We start from the raw sequence: 24663 nt of genomic DNA on the forward strand, positions 1-24663 counted from the left end.
TTTGGAAATTTTTCTTGAAAAACAGCAGAAAATGTACTTCTTCAAGGCACTATGTCATAAAGTCATAATGTCAATATTTCATCAAAATTTTGGACAGTACTTAATAGATTTCAATGTTCCAAATTTTGGCATCCGACGAATAAGAAAGTAGGTTACATTTATACATGTATGTATGTTAGAATTTAGTTTTTACTGATACATGCATTATGTTGGGCTGAAAATTTTAAAAGAATATGTAATTCAATTCATTTACCTAAATGCAGTGTAATCAGTTTCATAGTACCATAGATACTTTCTTATAGGTCAGACCCAATTGCAAAGTGCACAGACCCAGAACTGCAGTGGCAGTTCTGGCTATATGCAGTTTGCTAGAACTAATGAGTAGAACAAACAGCATAGATCTTGATCTGCTGGCACATTATGTAAAGGCAGATATGGGTCTATTTTGTTTTGCAGTTGGAATGAACTTGTAAGCGAGTATATACAATACATCTCATGCACAACTGTGTGCATAGGCATTTATTAAGATACAAACCTCGATGAGACAAATTTGAAGATATTATACAAATATAATTGACAAATAACCAATAGCTCAGGATACAACACAAATAAGAGAGAAGAAATTGCTACAAGCAAGATGCTTCAATAAGAAAGAAATAAGTAATTGCTATAAGCAAGATGCTTCAGTAAGACAGAAGTAATTGCTATAAGCAAGATCAGTAGAAGAAATTTTTCCTCTTTTCAAAAGAAAAGTAAATGCTTTACTTACTGCATATACTCAAATATAAGCCAGATCTAACTGCAAACTGCACAGACCAAGATCTGCTATCACATAATGCACCACAAATCTGGGTCTACACAGTTTTAGAGGAATAAAGAGCAGAACAAACATTATGTTTTGGTAAATTAGGGTTATGTTGCTGTAAGTTGGACCCAAGTTAAATGTATGACTCTAAAACCAGGATTAGTAAAGTGTGAAACTGCATCCAAGTTTGTGCTATGAAGCAAAGGAAAAACTTCTTTTTATGCATACAATGTTTTATTAGTTCTTGGTTCAACATGGTCTGGATATTGTTGTAATTACAAAGGTGTTGCTGCCAAATACCTCTGATATGGCCATTCCTTGACTACAATGGTAGATGGGAACATTTTTTGATAGTAAGTAATAATAAAACTATTTTTCACATCAATGCAAATGTGTGTTTTGTATGCAGATCTCAAGTCTCCTTGCTTTGAAGCTTAATAATTCTCTACATGTTTAAATGCAGTACAAAATTTAGTAAGGCCACAAATGTACCAGCTCTCTCTCTCTCTCTCTTTATCTCTCTCTCTATCTCATTCTCTTCCTCTCATAGAAAAGAAAATGAACTTCATTCACTATGTCTGATCAGAGCATAATTTTTTTGGATCACAAGATGTACAAATAATGGTGTAACAATCTGGATATCTACATCCATGTCATTGTTATCCATTTTTTAACTCACACACACACACACACACACTTTGTATAAGCATATTCATGCAACATATTGTACTAGTGCATGACACTTTTAGAACAATTACATCAGATGCATGAGTTTAATATTGAAGATCTTATAAATCCCTCAATGTCAAGTCTTTTACTTTTTCATATATGCTCACTAATAAAATGGCACATTATTTTTAATACTTTGAAAAAAGTAATTATTTTTTTTGTGTACAAAAGATTACATGAAATATGGTAATATGCAAATTAAATATTGCCATGGTCAAATGATTTCTGTGTCAAGATGTTAAGAAACTTGACCACCCACTGCCATTAACAGTATAAGACCAAAAAGTAAAAAAGCTGAAGAAGAAATTTTCCTAAATTGTCAGAAAATGTAGTCAGAGCAACTGGTAAAATTTCATTTGTTTATATAAAGTGTTATTAAGTGTGTGTGTGTGTGTGTGTTTTGGATTTTTAACATAGCTTTAAAAATTTTTAGTCATATTGCTACGATGTCTGCAGTGTGGCAGTTTATAGTGATGTCTACCATTGAGGCATCATACTGCAGACATGTAGCATGATGTCCCACCCAGTCACATTATCCTGACATCAGGCTGACCAGTCCTAACACTAACCTCTTAAGGCTGAGCACCAAGCGAGGCAGGTGTTAGTACCATTTTTGTAAGCCTTTGGTATAACTTGGCCAGTGATTGAACCCATGAACTCCCGCATCTGAGGCGGATGCTCTAACCACTAGACCATCGGAGCAGTACTGTTTTTTAAGTAAACATGTCACTGAGTAAGGCTTGATAAGTACATAATGAGGGATGGATGGATGGATGGATTTATGTTAGGATAAATATGGGAAAATCAGGATCAGGATGACTCCAATACATTTACAGCTGGACAGTAAAAGAAAGAAAAAATAGAAAATGTTTTCAAAAAAACTAAAGCATGAGATTTACTTTGTCTATTTTTTTCTGACACAAGAAAAAATTATGCAATCTTTTCAGTACTAGCTCACTGACTGGTAGATCTTTTTTATTTACAATCAAAAAGACAATGGTTTTACGAGGGTTCAGTCTGACTTACCCCAAGGCTCTACCATGCCAGTGATATGTATGTGTCCCTTGGGGTGTGGAATAGATCTAGGTGTGAGAGAAGAGAGGCAGAAGTAGGTTAGACAAGGTGGCTTTAAGTATCTGGTTATTTCATGAGAAGTATATTCGTCCATGTAACTTGAACACTTATATAACTTGACCACCTTCATATGAGACTTAAAATTTCCCACATCTCAATAATGTGACTTTAAAAGTTATAAACAGATTTAATTCTGTAAGGCCTTCAAATACCTTTGTTATCTATGTATAAATTATACCAAACTGTAATGAACACAGACCTAGATCTTTAGTCCTATTGCACTGTCAGGTAAGGTATACACTGCTTGCTTCAAAAGTGAAATCAACTAATTAATTAATTAATTAACCCTGATCTACCAATTAATTAATTAAATGAAGTTTACACCTTACCTGTAAACAGTACATTATTCCACAGTATATGGACTGGGTCTAAACTGTCTACAGTTCAGACACATAACAAAAATACATAGAATAGATCTATAAATAATACTGCAAAGTGGCTGTCATATAAACCAGCCTGGGTTGTAATTAGAAAGCTAAGAATGTTAGGATGGTAAAAGTGCCCAAGTTACATGGGTGATACATGTTAACTCCAGTTGTTATGAAGTGATTATGACTGAAGTGAGTGCTATTTAACAATAATACAGTGCACCTCATTTATAATGTTGTTCACAAGAGCCATAAATGTGTTCTAGAGGATCAATTAAAAAACCATAAATAGCATGACCCTCGGGGTCAATAATAAAAAAGACATAAAAGAACACACACACATAATACAAAGGTCACTTGATATACACACACACACATACATATATATATATATATATATATATATATATATATATATATATATATATATAATACAAATCAAATGGCGAATAACAAATCCTTTCAAGTGCACTGTATCCAGCAAGGGATCATGTGGGTCAGGGATTGATTAAGATATATGCAATAAACTGACAATGAACAGTGCAAAACTAGTATCTAGCTAGTCTGAGTGCTTTTGATTCTTTAATGAGTCTTTTTCAAAGGCAAATACAAAACACAGACAAAACAAACAAATAAAACTGATAAATAGTTATGTTTACAAAACTTTACATGGCTGTTTTTACAGGAATTCAACCTTTTAACTTTATTATGTTTCTACTAGTTTACTTCAGCTTGTTGCTGATACTGGAAAATATTTGTATTGACCTAGAAATTGATGAGCCATAATGACAGCTGTCATTTTATGTAAATTTATGTAAGCACAAATTATATCCTGGATATTTCATGGTTATAGTAGTCATAGGCTATTAGGCAAATTTAGATAATTATTTAAAAGAAAATATGTCAGCTGCAAAAGATAATTTTATTTGCACGTGGTTGTCTTTTTCTAGCCTAATAAAATTATCTTTTGCAGCTGTGAACAGATAAACTACTGTAAAATGAACAGATAAACTACTGATAAAACTAGTTTCACTGAAATGACAGTACCTGAATGTGATTCATTTGATAGAAATTTCACAAGTACTTCAAGTGTCAAGCATGGAGTGTCAGCATGGATTTTTGTGCCAGAATTTGATCAAAAGAAAGTTGCAGTACAGGCTGAGTGTTTATACTCGTAATGAACTTAGGAAAATAAATCTTACTGATATTGATATAAAAGACTTAGATTCAATGCCAGCAGTTAGGAAGTAGAAGATACATTGAAACAGAATGATTTCACCAAACTTAAAACTTTAAGTGAATGGCTATAACAGTGCAAAATATTATAACTGTACCAACATCATGATCATGATACAAATAACTTGTAAGTATGTTTCATTAAAAAACCTGGAATGGAAGTCTGTAGCAAATCATAAAGACAAACCTATGGCTTGCTGCTACCACCAGATAAGACTTATGGTGGGGTAATACACAAACTGCATATTCATGTGTTTATAAAGGCCATCAAAATGCCCGCTAGTACTTGGGAAAATTTAAGGATCCCTGATATATATATATATATATATATATATATATATATATATATATATATATATATATATATATATAAAAGGTTAATTTCACTACACATGCATTGAATTAAGCAGCTATAGCATGTACTACAATATTAGGTGAGATTGAGTCTTGTGTTTCATGGTAAGCAGCACACTTAGGTTACTTAATGCTGAGAAATAAATACACCAGCACATTATGTGATGACAGATCAGGTCTATGTTGTTTGCAGTTGGATTCATTTTATAAGTGGGTACTGACTGTTGTTCTATTTAACCTGTCATGTTTTGCCAGTAAGTAATGTTTTACATGCAAGGATGCTAATATAACTACTCAATTTGCGTCATTTATTAATGAGGTGATAAGGTGGGGAGTCGGAACTATTAGTTGCCTTTCTGACCTTGTGGCTATAATTTTCATAACAAAATCATGTCACAAATATACACTACAGCTTTCGGACAATGCAAATAAAGACAAAGTGAGCTAAACACAACAGTGACCCAAAAAAAATCATATAACTATCAAGCATACACAAAATTTCAGTTCTATGAGATCAGCTGGGATTTAATTTTTAAATTTATAGTGTTGAATATATTGAACAAATGCAGATATTTTAATCTTTTCCCAATAAAAATCAAAGAACTGCTGTACAAACAGCATCACTGAATAACTTTAATTTTCGAAGTCTAACCAAAAAGCATTAAAACACTGAATAATGATCTCTTTGAGAAACTTTAATTTTCAGTGTAAAATTGTTATTCAGATTTCAGTCTTCAATGTTCCAAGAAATCATAAACACTAGATTCTTTCACTCTGATGTTACTTGGTAAGTTTTAGTAAAATAGAGTTCTTAATTATTGAATGAACTTTTTGACAAATATGTCGTAAGCTTAATGTCTCAATTGGAATTCCTATTTGTTACAGTTTGTAATTACCACACTGAATGAGGCAAAATATTGTTTTCAGAAAATAGAAGGATGTACTTCCTTGACCCGGTTGAAATGGGCTTTAATGAAAAAATTCAACCTGGGCAAACAAACAAAAAACTTCTTGAGCAAAGACTTTACAAACTTTTATATTAAATAACTTTACGCAGATCTGAGTTCAACTTTTGGAGTTTCAAGCCTGAGTTCAAATCATGTGTTCAGACAGCATTGTTACTATAGAGCCTAATGTGATGGTAGAACTCAGACAACAGGCTGATAAAGCGATTCCTATGTCCCACCTACACAGGTACAACATATAAATTAAGGATTTATGCCTAACAATCTTATGAACTGAAACATTTGGAAAAAATCTACTGAATAACTACAGAAAGTTTAATGAAAACATTGCAGATGTTACATGCTTGTTTAAATAATTGGTGAAGAAACTACTGTAACAGGAATGTTTCAAAGCTGAAAGTGAAATGTTACAAAATGTGTCAAGACTGGCTTTTCTCTTTTTTGTTTATGACATTTCCAGCATTTTTATGGAAGTCAACTCTTTGAAAATTATATTTACATTGATTATGACCAAGTCAAAACCATGGAAATTGGATTCTTTTCATGTAATTGGTGCATATATGCAGAAGTTAGTTACAGTGCAACCAGTCTCAGTAGACACATCCATGTAAAGGTAACATAGGGTACAACATTCACCAACTCCTTTCCTTAATTTCACTTCCATCAGAAGTTGAACCATCTCTAAAAATCCATTTATCCAGTCCAGTGAGCACTAAACACTTCCCACCCCACTCCAAATAAATTCTTAATTAATCGGTTCTTGATGAAATATAAAGCAAACAAGATTATTGACATATATTTGATTTTGTTAAAGATTTTCTTTCTGAATTTATTCTGTGCCCATTCTAACACCAGCATAAGTACTTCCAAATTGAGACCAGTTAGCTCTTCCTCTAGTTAGTGTTTATTAGTTTTAAAAAAGAGACAATGAAGAGCTTGGATGAGCTTGATCAAAACCAATAGAAAACAAACTTCCATTAAAAAGTTTGGACTTTCAGTGATTAATGATGGCAATATTCTCAACAATTGTCAGCCCTGAATCAGCACTCATGAAACAACGGTCAGCCCTGAATCAGCACTCATGAAACAACGGTCAGCCCTGAATCAGCACTCATGAAACAACGGTCAGCCCTGAATCAGCACTCATGAAACAACGGTCAGTCCTGAATCAGCACTTGAGCAACAATGATCTGTCCTGAATCAGCACTCACCAACGGTCAGCCCTGAATCAGCACTTGTGAAACAATGATCTGCCCTGAATCAGCACTCATAAAACAATGGTTTGCCCTGAATTAGCACTCAACAATGGTCTGCCCTGAATCAGTACTCATGAAACACTAGTCAGCTCTGAATCAGAACTCATCTTATCTGGTGACTGGCTGGAAAATTTACTTGACTGCTAGAAATTTTGACCTGCCATTTCAAGTTTGGCAAGTGAAATTTCAACCTCTGTCCATGAAGGAAAATTTAATGTGGTCCCTTGATTATCCTTTATAGACTGGTTTCACTCTATTAAAGTTTTAAAAGATTTTAAAAGTTTAAAAATAAAACTGCATCTATACACAAGAAAAAGGTGTTACACTGAAAACACTTGGTCAAGGTTCAATCTAGAAAAAAGCTCAGTCTAGACACAAGAAAAAGGTGTTACACTGCAGGTCACTCTTTGTGAGGGGTTAAAAATGTTGGACACAAGTTACTCTATCTTACCCCCCTCATTCACCATCAAAGCCAAGTGGGCATGGCCACGCGGGATCACTGGAATCGACCTGTAGCATCAAACAGTTGATCAGCAAATACATCTCTAGACATAATTTATAGATCAAGATGAAGAAAGTAATATTTTTATATAAATTATGTTTCTCTGATAATACATACCATATTTTGGTCTGTATAAAATGCACCTTTAATATGTATTTTTCCTATTTTCAGACGGGTGTGTGCAATTTTCAAGAACAAAAAAATTATTTTTCTGGGTTGATCTGATGAGGGAATCCTGGCACTAAAGCTACCTGCACATGCCATGTCCTTGTGAAATACTGAATTCATTGTATTGTAACTACATGGAATTCATTGTATTGCAACTATACAGAATTCATTGTATTGTAACTACATGGAATGCCTTATATTGTAACTAAATGGAATTCACTGTATTGTTACTACATGGAATTCATTGTATTGTAACTACATGGAATTCATTGTATTGTAACTACATGGAATTCCTTATGTTGTAACTAAATGGAATTCACTGTATTGTAACTACATGGAATACTCTGCATTGTAACTACATGGAATACTCTGTATTGTAACTACATGGAATACTCTGCATTGTAACTACATGGAATACTCTGCATTGTAACTACATGGAATACTCTGCATTGTAACTACATGGAATACTCTGCATTGTAACTACATGGAATACTCTGCATCTTAACTAAATGGAATTCACTGTATTGTAACTAAATGGAATTCACTGTATTGTAACTACATGGAATTCACTGTATTGTAACTACATGGAATACTCTGCATTGTAACTACATGGAATACTCTGCATTGTAACTACATGGAATACTCTGCATCTTAACTAAATGGAATTCACTGTATTGTAACTAAATGGAATTCACTGTATTGTAACTACATGGAATTCACTGTATTGTAACTACATGGAATACTCTGCATTGTAACTACATGGAATACTCTGCATTGTAACTACATGGAATACTCTGCATTGTAACTACATGGAATACTCTGTATTGTAACTACATGGAATACTCTGCATCTTAACTACATGGAATACTCTGTATTGTAACTATATTTATTTCATTGTATTGTAACAACATGGAATTCATTACATTGTAACTAAATGGAATTCATTGCATTGTAACTAAATGGAATTCACTGCATTGTAACTACATTGTTGCTAGACTTACCTATGAAATAACTAATGCTTACAATCCTTGAACGTCCTGTTCTTGGACTGCTTACATTTAATAAACTAATTTTATTTCACACTGCTTTTGTTCTGCAACTCAGCAAGAAGAACAAAAGACTGGTAACTTGTTCATCTACTCTGTCATGAATACTTTCACCCTGTGCAAAATACCACCTTACAGTAGCATTGATACATATTATGACACTAAAGAATAAGTTATTGTATCTACAATTTGCAATCTACTTTTTGTTGCAAAATAAACTTGATTTTTTGTTCAATTTCTCATCTCAAATCACAATGTTTGATACTTCCTTGCTTCTATACAGTGATCAATGCTTCACTGACTCAGTGTTATTGTCAAAGTAATGAATGCTGGCTACAGCTTTGATGTGCTAACCATAAATCCAATGTATTAAATATATTTGTAATTTACTTACTTTTCTTTGTAAAAATTTGTTTAGGCCTTTATGGTTTTACTTCTCATCTTAAATTACAGTATTTACTACTTCTTTGTGACAACACAGTGATCACTGGTGTTTCAAGGTAATCAGTGCCAGCAAAATCTTTGATGTGCTAAGCATAAAAACAATGTCGTAAATTTGCAATATATTTTGTTTTCTTTTGAAAATAAGTTTTTTATTATTATTCATCTTAAATCACAGTATTTAATACTTCTTTGTGATCATATAGTGATCAATACTTCATTAACTCAATGTCGTGTTTTCAAAGGTAATCTAGCATCTTGTGTTTAATCTTGAATAACAATGAATGTAGCCAAACAAAATATCAATATGGGCCATACACAAAATTCCTACACCGTGAGAGACAAGTCATGTACCAGTATCAAGCACAGACAGAAATGACAGAATGTTGTTTCACAAAGAAAACAGTGTGAAATCATCAAGATTTTGAAATGTAGGTAACCAAATGCACTTTATATGTCAGAATTGTTTTTCACCTCATGCTGAGTTATATATTACTGCACATTATACACATCAAAATACTGTACCCAATCACATGAACATATGGTGAATAAGCTCTGCTACCTCTTGAGTCCAGAAATCCTGGAAAGAGGAAAAGTTTATCTATCCTTTCTATATACAGTGTACCATATAAAAAAGGTAAGAAACTTGTATCCATTACCTCCTGTTTCCATCAATAGGTAGCTACCCGTCAACCAGTTCTTTACCAGTGTAAGCTGAGCGAAACATCAGAAAGGATGACAATAAGGATGCATTTGCAGGTAGATACAAGTGAGTTTAATAGTAATAATGTCTGAATAAGTATTCTTGGAGAAACATAATTTACTAACTATAATTACTTCCTCCACTGAATACATTCCCAAATTACAAATTAAGAGAAGAAGGAAGTTCATAAGCATCCGACTGCTACCATCGGATTCCTTTGAGGGAAAAATGACTGAATTCCAATAAGAAGGAATAACAGCTCTTAATATAAAGACATCAAAAGTAGTGATCACATAACAGCAACAATCAGACAAAAAGGCCATGAGACCAACCTGATTCAATTCTTGTCACTGCAACACAAGATCTTGGAGATAGAAGCTTCTGATGGTTGACTGTACCAGACAGCCAACAGATTTTATTATATCCTGGATTGAAACATTGCATTTGAACACAACCACTTGCTGAGATAACTTTAATCTCGAAGTTGGTAATCCAATGATCCTGTGAAAATTCATAACAAGCAGAGTGTGTTACTGACTTTAAACAAGATACCAGTTTTAGGGGGTTATATCATATTTTCCTGCCTCAATCAAAACTGATGTCAGGATCCACAGCTCTATGCTGTGTGTTTCGAGTAATGCTTGCAAACACAGACCAGGTCTTACATCTAGAAGAGGACTATTTTTGATTCCCCTCAGACTGGTTTTTTACCTATGACATCTGGTTGTGGCATTACAACCACAGAACTATCTGGTTTGAATTGGAGATACTTCAGGTCGACTGAAAGGGTATGCATCTCTCTCACCCTGTCAAGACTCGAACAATCAGAAATTATGTCTTGTGAGATAACAGCTTCAGTGAGGTTCTGGCAAAGTGCTCAAACTTATCTCAGTTGAGACAAATGAAAGCCCATGAAAGATTCCACTCAAAAAATGAAATGTCTGTTGTTGTTGTTGTTATAGGGTTTAATGCCATTTTTCAGCACAAGATAGGCTATACATGTCGGCCAGTATTAATGGTGGAGGAAGAACCCGGGAAAACCCCAGAAAGAACCACCGACCCACGAGAAGCTACCGGCAAGCTTTCTCACATATCCACATTGACCGAGTCCGAGACTTGAACCCACGTAGACAGAGGTGAGATGGCAGTGATCCGTGACGGAGAGCACTTTAGACCACTCGGCCACTCGGGGCCCCTGAAATGTCTGAGTGATTTTTGCCAATTCTGATTAAAGATGACCGGCAAGGTCCTTGTCATAACCAATATTCACCCTACCATGATGCCTGAATGTATCAGAAATTATTGAGCAATAACCCCTGGTAGTAACAAGAGATAACCTTTTCTCCTCAAAAAGCCAGAAAAAAAAAACATTCTTCAAGACAATTCTGTTGACTTGCACCAGTCTCAGATAATCCATCATTTCCTGTCACTAGTCTTCAACCTCCTTTACCTTCTCTGCACTCTAACATGGAAAGTAAATATGGAGTAGTCAGACCCTGTTCTTCCCAGTAGTTCATTCATCTAAGTATGGGGTTTCTAATCCACATCTGTATCATTCATCAACCTTCCAACCACATCTCAGTATGACCTCTTTCATAAAGTTTACTATGGCAATATGCTAACCATACCATCCAGACATCTGGATACAAATGTCTGACTCCTTGCCAGCATACACTGTTGGTGATAAATAATGTTCAAATTAGCAACTCACACCCTGAAATGTCCAATGAACAATGTTCACAAGCACTGAAAGGTGGATGGATGAAAACAGATTTAAAATCCACTGGATTCCTTGGACTCCCATTGACAGTGCAAGTTAAAAACTGACAACATCTAGATCAGGGGTTTCAAACATGCAGCCCACCAAGGCATATCCTGTGGCCTGCAAAATGACTGGCATTACAAGCTGTCAAGATAGATAGCAAATGTGGTGCAGCCCTTGGGCCATCAAAAATGCCCTCATGCGGCTCTCAGGGTGGTTTGAGTTTGAGACCCCTGATGTAGATGATGGGTCACCACCTAATGGGATAAAGGGAGCTAATTCAATGAGTTGCTTCCCTTTGATGGCTGTAATAAAAACTGGCCAACTCAGTTTTGTACCTAATGGGTTCTGTCTTATAGATCCTAAGGACATGCTTGCACATGACATGAGGACTTAGGTCCAATGGGCTCTAAAACATCAGGAGAATAATCTCCCAACAAATTCAAAGCAGTATTAGAACAGCACAAGGAATGGAGGGGAAAAAATGACTCCAATGAATGTAACTGTTTTGTCATTTGAACTGATCATCTTATGTGTGTCTCTAGGAAATTATTCAACTTATGTAGTATTTGGCACTATCAAGTTGTCTGTTTCAAGCTGCCCAGATGGTAGCTGACAACCTTATTCAAGGAATCTTTGTTGGAGAGGAGCAACTGGAATGTCGACAAGAGAGTCTCTTCAATTCCTTGGCCTTTCAGTACAGTGATCTCTCTCATATCCTTAAGCCAATTTTACATGCACCCCTGCAGCTGGAACTCCTCTCACAGTGTTAGCCAGTATCTGCTTAACTACATCATTGCACTGTGATATCAATGTACATCAAACATGTTCTATCTCAATGGCAAAACGGAATGGCTAGTGGCAGGAATCTCATTAGAGGTTCCACAACCAGTCTGCTCAGATGCTAGTTTTACAGGTTGTGGATCGGCAAACTTGCTTCCAGACTTGATGATGGTCAGCGGCAAGTGGTCAAATTAGGAGAAGGTTTTCAAATCAACCTCCTAGAAATGAAGGTTATTCTCCATGCTTCCCTCACTGGCATGAACATCTTCATTCAAAGACTAAACTTGGAATGTCCCCCACTGCACTCATAATAAAAGAAGCTGGAAGCTCAAGACATTACACTGAAATGATTTTGATTTGCACTTCCTCCAATTTCTCTGCCAAACCAACAACCAAATCACCTTTGACCAAGAACTGCAAACACTGTAAGGAGCTGTTGATGAACACTTAATACCAGCAAGGCAAGTGTCATAATCATCCTTGCTGTCCTTGAATTTCTCGCATTTTCAGCACTTTGTCATCATTGTATGCTAAATAAAATAAAAAAGGTCAAAAAAGTGGAAATAAAAACCTAAAAATTGCAACAAATAAACAAAAGCACCCATAATAACACAAATAAGAAGATTCAACTGTTGTTTGCAGTACAACTTAGTCAGAAAAATATGAAAAACCATCCACTGATAATCGCAAATAAGGTCACCAGTCCCTTGCAGAAACCTTAAAATGCTATATTACATGACAATGATGGTTTAAATTTATGATCTTGCAGGTTTCAGAGAGGCAAATATGGAACAGTGTTTATCATACTACATAGAAGGTTGATTGTTATACAACTAGTAGTAGTGGTAAGGGGATGTAATGGGTAAGAGTTTGCTCCCTTTCTCTACATGGCTATAGAAAGATTTTCACGCTTCCAGGTTTGCTGGATTTGACAGGAAGCTGAGCTCAATTCCAAACTTTAATGTGACAGTGGAACGTATTTGATGGAGAAACAGACAGTATTTTCATGTACGCAAAAGTCTCTATGCATTTCCAAACATTAAAAAATTTGAAAGACTTTTATATACATATGAACCATGGAGCAAGATGAACAGGAGTCTCTATGTATACTGAACTTTTGAGTATTCACAAGTCCCTTAGCATAATGAAATTTTGTGTAATCAGGAGTCCCTATGCATAATGAACCTTTGAGTACACAAAAACTTCAACACATAACAAACATCTGAGTACAAAAGACCCAATACATGATGAACACTATTGTACAGGTACCCCCCTAAAAAGTGAAGAATTTTTATCTGCTAGTGAATAATATATGCAAGATGAAACATCATGGTGTTCATTTGTCCTAATAGCCTCTGAGTTTTTAACATATAATATTTGCACATTCAACTGCAAACAGCACAGACTCAGACCAGAGGTCATATAATGCACCTGCAGATATTGGTTCACACTATTTGTAATACTGATGACTTCTAGTTAACAAAACATTAATGTGACAGCAGATTTGGGTCCTAGCTGTCTGTACTTGGGTGTCTGTCATACCGACAAATATATGTATCAAAACATTAATGTGACAGCAGATTTGGGTCTTAGCTGTCTGTACTTGGGTGTCTGTCATACCGACAAATATATGTATCAAAACATTAATGTGACAGCAGATTTGGGTCCTAGCTGTCTGTACTTGGGTGTCTGTCATACCGACAAATATATGTATCAAAACATTAATGTGACAGCAGATTTGGGTCCTAGCTGTCTGTACTTGGCTGTCTGTCATACCGACAAATATATGTATCAAATTCAACCACAACAGAACAGTCTATACTCTAGCACTGTATATTCCCAATGTGAGTAAACAAGATTGCAATTAGTACTATAAAGAGTCAGCTGCTATATTAAATGTGATGGATATGTACTAACAATTTGTTTCTTAAATTGGTATACCTGAATTGGTCAAAGTTTTGATATTTTACAATCAAAGGACTATCCTTGACCAAAGCTTCACGAGTCTAGTTCTACAGGTGTTCAAAAGTTTAAGACATTACCTACGCATGAATATAGAGAAGAACAGGTAACTGTATGGTCAGATAGAATGTATCACATTATCCCTGTACTTTTTTAAAAGCATGGAGATAAAAAACAATCCATCTTTTGTGGTCTTGGACAAGGCAGTAAGGCAAGTTTGTACACAAATGTTCATTATTGGTACCTAGTTAACCAGCTTGTCATATTATTTTCTTTATTTAACTCTGATATATATGAAGCCAGTGTATTACAATCAACAGAAAGAATACATACTTTCCAGCTGTGATATGGAAGTTCCCTGCCACCTTGTTTACTTCAAGAGACCCATGAACTCGACATGCGGTGGGTCGACCTGTGGGATTATCCTCCCTGCAAAAACATATCAATATAATTAAACATTTGGAAAAATGAGCAGGATCTTGGTTGTTCTTAGCTGTGCAGTCACAGAGTTGATCCCTTGGTTTGGTCCAGCACAAACAGTGTTATGCGCTGTTAGCATGGTCACCTGCTCACAGTAACAAACTGGTGAGACCTGCTAAGCTAAAATTGGCATGGCATTGAAAAAATTTCCATTTTTAACCATGTTCGTTAATAATAAACAAATAAATACTACACGAAAAGTATATAGGATAATATCATTGTATAAACAGTTTGATATACACACCATGACACACTGCTTGAAATTCCAAGTAAATTTAACTATCAAAGGTCTCTCAAACAAGTTCTTCCCCAATTGAAACACAATTCGCAATCATTGCTCTGTATTGTTAGTTTTAGCCAACAAACAGTATACATTAGAACTGTAATCCCCCACTAACTAGCACTACCCTTATAGAATGCAGCGCTGGCTCTTTGTCCTGCTAGGGCAAGTGGTTGTTAACCTAAGACTGGCAGCATTCTTTTGTTTCGCCATTCTTCTCCACCTCTGATACCCATCAACGCTACCAAACTGGCCAACAGAAGTATAGTCAAACCCATATTAGCAGATACTTCTATAAAAAGGACAGTATACATAAATCCCTTAACTTCACATTTATATACATGTACCAATAAAAACCTATTTATAAAGGACAGCATACATAAATCCATCAATTTCACATTTTATGTAAAATGGACACACGTTTATGAGACTTTTTTGTTCCCAGAGTGTCATTTTTTAAATAGGTATTATACACCATATATGTTGCTAGAACATTGGGATAAAAGAAATACATGTACATCCCTCTCCCCACCATCAGTGGCCAACTGCTTTATGCAGTCAGAATCCCTTGGCACTGATGAGATTGTTTTACAAAAGGACCCCCTTAGGATAGACACCTGTCAAATGTGGCCAGACAATTAGTGCCAAAACTGTTAAATTTATGCCATATGAGTTCATTTGTAAACTTAACCCATTGACATTCACTGACATCTGTTCAAACATGCCAAATGAGTACCAAACTTTTTTCTGATTATACTTAATACTGTGGAACCTGTCTTGAAAGACCACCAGTTCTGCCAAAACATAATGGTCTCTCATGTGTGTGTTTGTGATTTGGATTTTTAATGTAGCTTTAATAATTTTTCAGTCATATCGCTATGATGCCTGCAGTGTGGCAGTTTATAGTGATGTCTAGCAGTGGGGAATCATGCTGCAGACATGTAGCATGATGTCCCACCCAGTCACATTATCCTGACACTTGGATGACCAGTCCTAACACTAACCTCTCAATGCTGAGAGCCAAGCGAGGCAACTGTTAGTACCATTTCTGTAAGTCTTTGGTATGACTAGGCCGGGGATCAAACCCATGACCTCCCGCATCCAAGGCAGATGCTCTAACCACTAGGCCACCAGGTGGTCTCTCATAACAGGTCATAACACTATATAATCCATAAATCTGTACATGGAGAACCTGATCTCTCAAGACCAGTGGTCTCTCATAGCAGTGGTTTCTCAAGACAGGTTTTACTGTACTATATGTTCCTTAGATGTTAGGTTTCGTAACTTTGATAATAACTCTTATTATCATATGATTATCAAGATAACAAAATATAACTGCTGAGAAGAACTGTATTATTAAGTCAATCTGAACGTGATGTATGTTCACCATAAAGTAAAACTGGTATGTCAGTCCACTGGGGGTTATCTGTCACAGAATATAAAATGTATTAGAAAGAGTACCATACTAAAACTAGTTGATCTTGTGACAGGCTCACTTCCTTAGTAAACACTGAGCATTCTCTGTAATAAGTACAAACCGCCAAGTGAAGGAAAAAGTGCAAAATGTCAATAGACATTCTAAGTTTAAAAGGAAAAGTGAAAGCTGTTTGTCTAAATGGAATGAGGGAAAGTTCTTTAATCACTGCTGAGAAATTTGACATTAGAAGGATTGAAATAAATAGTTAGAAATCCATGCTACGGCAGTGGAAAAATGGAATGGATGGTAATGCTTGTTACAGTCAGATGTTGGTACCGAATTTATTGACAAGATGTTTTTGTACCATGACAGAAAATTATTTATGATTATTTGAAATAACACTGATATAAGTTTTATCACATTGATTCCATATGTTTGTGATTTGTAAAGGAAATTGGTAAATATTTAATAATCATTCACATTTGTGTGATCTCCCTCGAAAAAGGTCACACCTCTTGTACAGCCAATTTCTTGCTAAAGAAGGGGAGGTCTTATAATATGTGGACAAGTGTACTTCCTTTATAAAGTTAGTGAATAGAAACATTATGAAAAGAAAATGAAAAATACAACGTCTGCAAATGCTAAGAAACTGATGTAGCAAGAAAATGCATAAGACAAGCATTTTTTTAATCTTCTTAAATGTATTAGCCATTGAATCTGGATCATGGACAGCTTTATAATTTATTTTGGGGTTTTGAAACCTACATTTTTATTCAAGCTTTATCGTCCCAATTCATTAAACATATTCCAAATAGCTTTGTGATATTTTCTGTTTTATTCACCAATGTTTTGAAAAGGTGATGTTTATGCCATCCTAATAAGCTTAATTACCTTGTTTCTATGCATTTTACATTCATATATTTGCCCCAAAAGCCTTCATTAAATCTCTTTCTCCTTACAACACTGCAAAATGTTGTAATGTGGCACATGGGATGACTCCGACCCATATCCATCTTATGCACGAGGAAAATAAAAGAACTCCATTTCGAACCATTCTGAGACTTCATTAACAAAATATTTGTTTTATATTAAAACTTGTCCCCTTTAAAGTGGCAATCAAATAATGGGACCCAAACATTTTGAAAGTTCAAATCATTTAGGTCCAAATTTTTAGAAACTACATAAAATCTATCCAGTGTAATCAAAGATTTGTAATTACTGTAAATTTTCATCAGATGTTTACTGAAGGTTAAACTGGTGGATATGCTTAAACTGAATCAGCTTCAATTCATAATTTCTGCATTCATTAAAAAAATAAAAATTATCATAGAAGACAAGAAGTTTTGGAAGTAGGAACCTAATTATGGCCGTTTACTGTAAAATTAAGGTAAATAGTAACAAACATTTATTTGGGGGATGGGCAAGAGGAAGTTTCAACAATGTATATATTTGATGTCTTACATACGTGAACTAATATTGGAAAACACTTTTTGCATTCACTTGTTCATTACAAACAAAATTTAGTTAAGACTATAAACTACATAATCAGTTGAATTATCTGATACAGATCTGACATTAGAGACCCAGATCTGCAATTGCACAGTTGCAGACAGCAGTAAGGGTCTGCTTGTTTAGCATCTGACTTAAAGCAAACAGCCAGAGCAGTGACACGTCTACATCTATAATGTGACCACTCCGGTGGCCTAGTGGTTACAGCATCTGCCTCGGATGCAGGAGGTCGTGGGTTTGATCCCTCTGCCGAGTTATACCAAAGACTTATCAAAATGGTACTAACAGCTGCCTCGCTTGGCGCTCAACATTAAGAGATCAGTGTTAGGACTGGTTGGCCTGGTGTCAGGATGTGACTGGGTGGGACATTATGCTACATGTCTGCAGCATCATGCCCCAGTGCTAGACATCACTATAAACTGCCACACTGCAGACATCATAGCGATATGACTGAAAAATTGTTAAAGCTACATTTAAAAAAATCCAAATCCATCTATACTGTACAATTCCTGATTTCATGGGAACAAGCTACAGCTGATATGCAACCACATTATGCAGTGACAGCTCTGCATCTATATCATATGACTCCTGATTTCATGTGAAGAGCCAGAACTGTAACCAGTGCGGATTAAACCCTGTGGAGGCCTTTAGGCAGTCAAAGTCTTGGGGCCCCCTCGCAAATTATCTCCAAATATGTTTTATCAATATTTTTTGTTGTCGCAAGGCCCCTAAATGGCATTTTTACTTTTTATTCTAATGAACCTTAATCTGGTCATAATTTTATGGCTACAGTGCAATGTTGGAAAGGGAAGTAACTCTTACATGATTTCATATGGTTAGTTTAATGCATGAACTTGAGCTTCTGATTTTGTCATGCCTGTAAGCACATATTATTGGTTTGTATGTTACCTGGCTGGCATGCCTGGATTCAAAGAAGCTGTGTATCGCGACAACCACAGAAGTTCCTGAAGGGCATGATACTGGTTCCTTAGGTATCGGTTCACTTCAAGGGTAATCTCATGGTACCATTTCTGTTTGGGGGACAATTCAAAATAGGCATTGTCCAAATTCAGCTGGCCAAATGAGTAGGTGTCTTGTCCAGTCTGGTCCAGGATATCTGCTCCTATCACTGATGAACATGATAAACAAGAAAAGGAACATTAAAACTTTATCAATTTATGTTATGTTTATTGCAGATCAAGTTCAATCACCTCATCGTAATCGCAACAACCAAGTCAGTATTCAAAGGGTTCATTTCCTTCATGTTCATCCCTGTTCCAATTCTTTTATCAGCAAAAGAAAATGTCAATGTGAAAGAAAATGCACCTCTTTTACAAGAAACTGCTAGCTGGAATAATGATTTAAACTTTAACCCACCCAACCCCACCCCCCAAAAAAACTACGTTGAGTGTAAGTTTCATTATCTAATAAATATGAAATAACACTCACATATAGGATGGGCTGTATCAGAAAACATGCTTTATAAAGTAATAAGGATTTTACATATCTCTTTTCCACCACTTTCTCTCTATTCTGTGATGCTGTGTCAAAATAAGAGTCCCTCAAAGGGACTGATACTCTACTGAATGAGACCAAAAATCCAGGACAAGAGCATTTCTTCTTTTTAGTGTTGAAACCATCTCTGATATTCCTGAGCAATGAAAAGAGTTTCAAATTAGCTGCTGTGGTGGCCATATTGGATAAATCTTCAGCAGATATCATTAGCTGTCATTTGGTGAAAATCCCTTGTCAATATGGCCATCTATTCAAAAGTAGTAGCAATAACAAGATTTTCAAAATGGCGGTACCATTTCATTAGGACCAATAAAATATCATAAGAAGTCTTGAGGCAAAAATTGATATGGCCAACAACTGTGGAGTGGCAATAACAAGATGGCTGCGATATTGATGTCAGATAGACACCATTTTGCTTTAGAAGCAAACATATATGATAAGAAGTCTTTTGTTGAAAACCCCATAATTAATATGATGAATTCAGCAGGAGTAGTAACAGATTTTTAAGATTATTACCCAGTGTCTGGCTAGCTCTTTGTTGACATGGCTAAGATTGGCTGCAGAATTTTCAATTCAGATTTGGACGGTGGATTCAATTGTTTCTTCATTTGTATTGTTTCTCCAACAATAAACCACCAGTACAAATTCTGTCTACAGCAGGTAAATAAAACACTGTAATTGATTGAACAATAATTTAGTTCTCTAACAATGAAGGAATTAAACAATAACAACATGCTGATATAATACTGTTCTTAATGGAAACAAACATGTGTTATATTAGTTATTCTTAGAAATAAAGTTTTTCAGGCCAGATCTCCAAATGAAAGCTGTATGGGTGATAATATTACAGAGTTACTTACAGTATCCATGACTGATTGGAATGTACTCCACAAAGAAATCAGCTCTAGTAATTGATAATGCAGGTGACATCACTGTTGCAGCAAGTAAGTGTGGATTTAAACACGGTGGTTCTTTTGCTCCCAGTCTTAATTTAGCATCTGTGAGGATCGTAATGTTAATGCTGGTCATCCTCACCATAAGCTTAAACGAGATGTTTGTGCTAAGTGAAACAGTTCCAATGAGATGTTTGTACTAAGTGGAACAGTTAAAATGAGATGTTTGTACAAAGTGGAACAGTTCAAATGAGATGTTTGCACTAAGTGAAACAGTTCAAATGAGATGTTTGCACTAAGTGGAACAGTTCAAATGAGATGTTCGAATGCTTTCTTGAGCATCTAAAGAGATGCATCAATGGGATGCTGATATTGCAACAAACCTAAATTAATTATGTCAACCTAATGATTGACAGGTTGGTCCTGTTGAAAGACCTGTTACATTCTTTGCATTTTGTGCACGTAAACACTGTTCCCATCATTATTTTAAAGTCTAGAACCAACTGAACTTCTTACATGGAATAATGACCATCATGCTGGCCTATTATCTCTTCTTGGATTAATATAAGTAACTTATGAATTAAATGTCTGTAGTCTTTTATATACAGTTTCATCTCAAATGAAGATCTGGTACATATCATTTATGACCACCTGCTTGTTTTACTTGTGACCACAGCTCACAATCCATTCCTGCATATGACTCTTGCTGACTTTTTTCATACTACTGTATCTTTTTATTTTGGGATTTTCTCAACACATTCTAATTTAAAATGCCACTTTCAGGTAGATTTATTAAAGCAGTATTTGAAAGCTGTGTTTTGTTTTTGTTATTATAGACAGGATGAAGGAAGAGCTCACAACTATCTTGAATCAATTATTTATCATGCATTAAACAATAAAAATAATTAAACATGTTAAAAAAGTTTAGAAACAGATCTTTGTTGTTATTGTTGTTGTAGGGTTTAATGCCATTTTTCAGCACAAGATAGGCTATATATGGCAGCCAGTATGAATGGGGGAGGAAGAACCCTGGAAAACCCTGGAAAGAACCACCGACCCAGAAGAAGCTACTGACAATCTTGAAAATCTTTCTTCAGTTAATCCTCTTAAAAGGAAAGTCATTCTGACATGGGGTTTTCATCAGAGTTCTTATGGTGTCTACTAGGTCATAACTGAAAAAGACTAACCCTCAATATAGCCACCATAGTGACTATCATAAAAATATTGCTATCTGAATTCCCAAATGGATGGCTATATCAACATGGGGTTGTCACTAGTAGATGTCTTATGATAGCTAGTTGGTCCTAAATTAAAATGGTGCCAGTCATACATCCAATATGGCAGTGATGATGGTTCCAGTAAAAGTCTACTCCCCTGAATGGATCATCATTATGACAAGGTTTTTTTTTAACAAAAGACTTCAGGAGCCATTGTGGCTCAGTGGTTAGCATGACAGATTCACAATTGAAAGAGTGTGGGTTTGAATCCTTCAATTAGACCAGCCTGGGTCAGCTGCCATGGTGTGTCCCTGAGCAAGGCACTTCATTCCAATTACCTCAGCACTAAATTACCATATTTCAAGTATTTTTTTGTACCCTTTAATTTTTCGAACACAATCCAGTTATCAAACTAACAATTATTTAAATGTATCATATTTTTTTGTACATGTGACTTTGTATTTTTCGAAAAATCCTTTAAATTATGGGACATAAAATTTCTACTAAGAAGATTTATGTTTGCAAAAAAGATCAAAGATACTGTATAGCTATTTTGTTTTTACAAAAATTAATAATGAATTATTCCTGAGAAAATACAAAAATTGATGCATAAGCTCTCATACTGTCATTACAATATCTACAACACATAACATAATCCTTAATTATCATTAATTAGTTCTTCTCATTAAGTCCATCTCCATAACAAAATACCATGTGCGTTTTAAAATGAGTTCAGAAGCCCTGTGATGTTTTCTTATCAAATAAAAATTATATCTGAGCACATGCTAAAGTGAAGACCACAGACCAATGATGAACTAATCTTATTGTTTCATTATAGTCATACACAAATAAGTTATAAAAACACTGTCATTTTCTGCCGTCAATTTGAAAGTCATGGATTCCATTAAATCAATTTGCATATATACAATCTCTTAAGTACTGTTTTGATTTGGATATAATTAACATTTTGTGACAAATCTATTGTACTATATACCTCTCTACTGTTACCTTTATTGGCGAGTTCGAATAACAAGTAATGTGTTATGATTGCTGGTCTTTACAACATCTGCTGTATGGAAAATGGCCTTGATCACAGGGGCTCATTACAAAGAAAATTAAGAGTTTCTGTCATTGAATCGAGGGCTGGGGGTCTAACTTGTAACAATATAACAGACTCCCAGCCCTCAATTCATTGACGGAAAAACTCCTAATTTTCTTTGTAATGAGCCCCTGTGATTGTAATAATGTATATCGTAATTAAAACAAGAATGAATTATTGATTTAGAGGTGTTTATTGATAATGGAATGTAGTTGTGTCTTAATACGTGAGGATTATCACAACTGTCAGGTAACTGGAAATAGTACTTTTTTCTCTTTGCAAAAGCTACAATTAATAACTGCCCTCAATAAATACTGTCTTGTACACTGGCAACATTTTTCTCTCTATCACACACACACACACACACTCACATTATCTAATACATGTTTTTATGTTCTTTATATTTTTATTGTAATTTGAAAATGAGGTTGTTGCTGTAAGAATACAAGCTGCACTTAGTTTCTTGACAACGTGGATTCAGATCTTTGCGTAGACCTACAAGTAGGTCTCCACTTTTTTTCTGACAGCAGACAGAAAAAAGAAGAAGAAAAAAGTGGAGACCAACTTGTTGTCTAATCGTTGCATACAATTTACCAATAAATAATACCCATACAAGTTCAACCCATCTTAATAATTTTACCAACATTAAATAACACAACAGCTACAAAAAAGTATGCTCTAAATGCAGACGAGCTAGCACACTGAAACAGTATGCTCTTTCTCTCTCTCTCTCAAAACAAAACAAAAATCATTCGAGTACTTTTATTTTTATTGTAATTGGATTCTTGAGTTGAGAGTAGAATGAGACAGAAAATATATGTTTATTCTGTATGTTTGTACTGTTGGGTTGCTGAGTAGCGCATGTTCCATAGAACTTGTTTTGGTATGGTTTTTTTATTTTTTGTACACGGTCAGTATAAAAAAATGATAATTATTTATTTTACATGTAATTTTTTGTACACTGAAATTAATCATTATTTTTCATGCACGAAAAATTACATCAAATATGATACCTAATTGTGTTCCATAAAGCACCAAACCAAACCAAAAGACTTCTAACAATGTCTAGTTTATCCTTAATGAAACTGGTGTCAGGATTGACATCCAATATTTCCACCAAAACGGCTAATTTGAAAATCTCGTTATTGATGAATAATATCAGAAATGGTTTCAACACTCATGGTCTTATCTTGAATTCCTGGAAATTATTTTTGCCAGTAGATCACCCATCCCGTCAAAGGACTCTTGTGTTCTTCATGATATGCTTTCCCCAGGCCTTTCATACCACATATGTACTTACCAACATGCCTTAATTTTGCAATCATGTCTTAAGCTTACCTCATTATTGACAAAACTTCAAAAACCAGATGAATCATTGTTCTCTGCAGTTACATACAAAATATCTTAATTTGTATTGCTGAATCAATTCTAGGATCATTTTATCCTAAAAAGTGCATCCAACTGGGGAAAAATATTTCAGCACAATCAACCATGAATCATGCATCAATAAATAATCTCTAATTTCCACCATGCCCGTGCAGGAAAAACTCCCAAAACAAAGAATGTGGGAGTTACATGGCCTACAGTACTTACATTCACATCGCATGGCTACTGTCATATCAATGTTGATCTTCAACTTTCTGCAATTTGAAAATAAACATCTACTTTGAATGAAATTAAGAGATAGCATAATATTTTGATCACTTCTGTCATTGTTTGCCCCTGATAATTCTTTTTTGTAAACATCTCAATACCTTGTACATTTATTTCACATGTACATTATATTAATACTGTTCATATTCAGACTGGATGTGTATTTAAAGCTGAATAAACTATTAAGCTATTATGATACTTTCTGTAGAATGTCCTCTCTCTCACTATATATATGTGTGATTGTGCATGTATGCACACACACATAGATGCACATGCATACACACATGTACATACACAGATGCACATGCACACATACACTGCTTCTTAGATAACTTGTACATAACGGGTCCCAAAAAATCAACCGCACTATAGATGAGGGCATGAGT

General features: G+C 35.0%; 1 protein-coding gene across 3 annotated transcripts in view; it reads right to left on the minus strand.

Moving 5' to 3' along the window:
* LOC149785762 (endoplasmic reticulum-Golgi intermediate compartment protein 2-like) overlaps positions 1–24663 on the minus strand; it is a 62250-nt gene that overhangs the window by 20122 nt on the left and 17465 nt on the right. For 2 of the 3 annotated variants that reach the window (XM_089979658.1, XM_089979659.1), the window contains exons 4-7: positions 24218–24264; positions 18810–19029; positions 14548–14643; positions 7299–7357 (exon numbers count right to left, since the gene is read on the minus strand). In XM_089979658.1, coding sequence (XP_089835784.1) covers positions 7299–7357; positions 14548–14643; positions 18810–19029; positions 24218–24264 — 422 coding nt within the window. Of the gene's footprint in view, positions 1–2560; positions 2617–7298; positions 7358–14547; positions 14644–18809; positions 19030–24217; positions 24265–24663 lie in introns of all 3 variants that reach the window. The other variant, XM_089979660.1, reaches the window with a different exon arrangement.

Source organism: Sinohyriopsis cumingii, chromosome 13 (assembly GCF_028554795.1).
Source record: "Sinohyriopsis cumingii isolate HCF-2022 chromosome 13, ASM2855479v2, whole genome shotgun sequence".
Lineage (NCBI taxonomy): Eukaryota > Metazoa > Mollusca > Bivalvia > Unionida > Unionidae > Sinohyriopsis > Sinohyriopsis cumingii.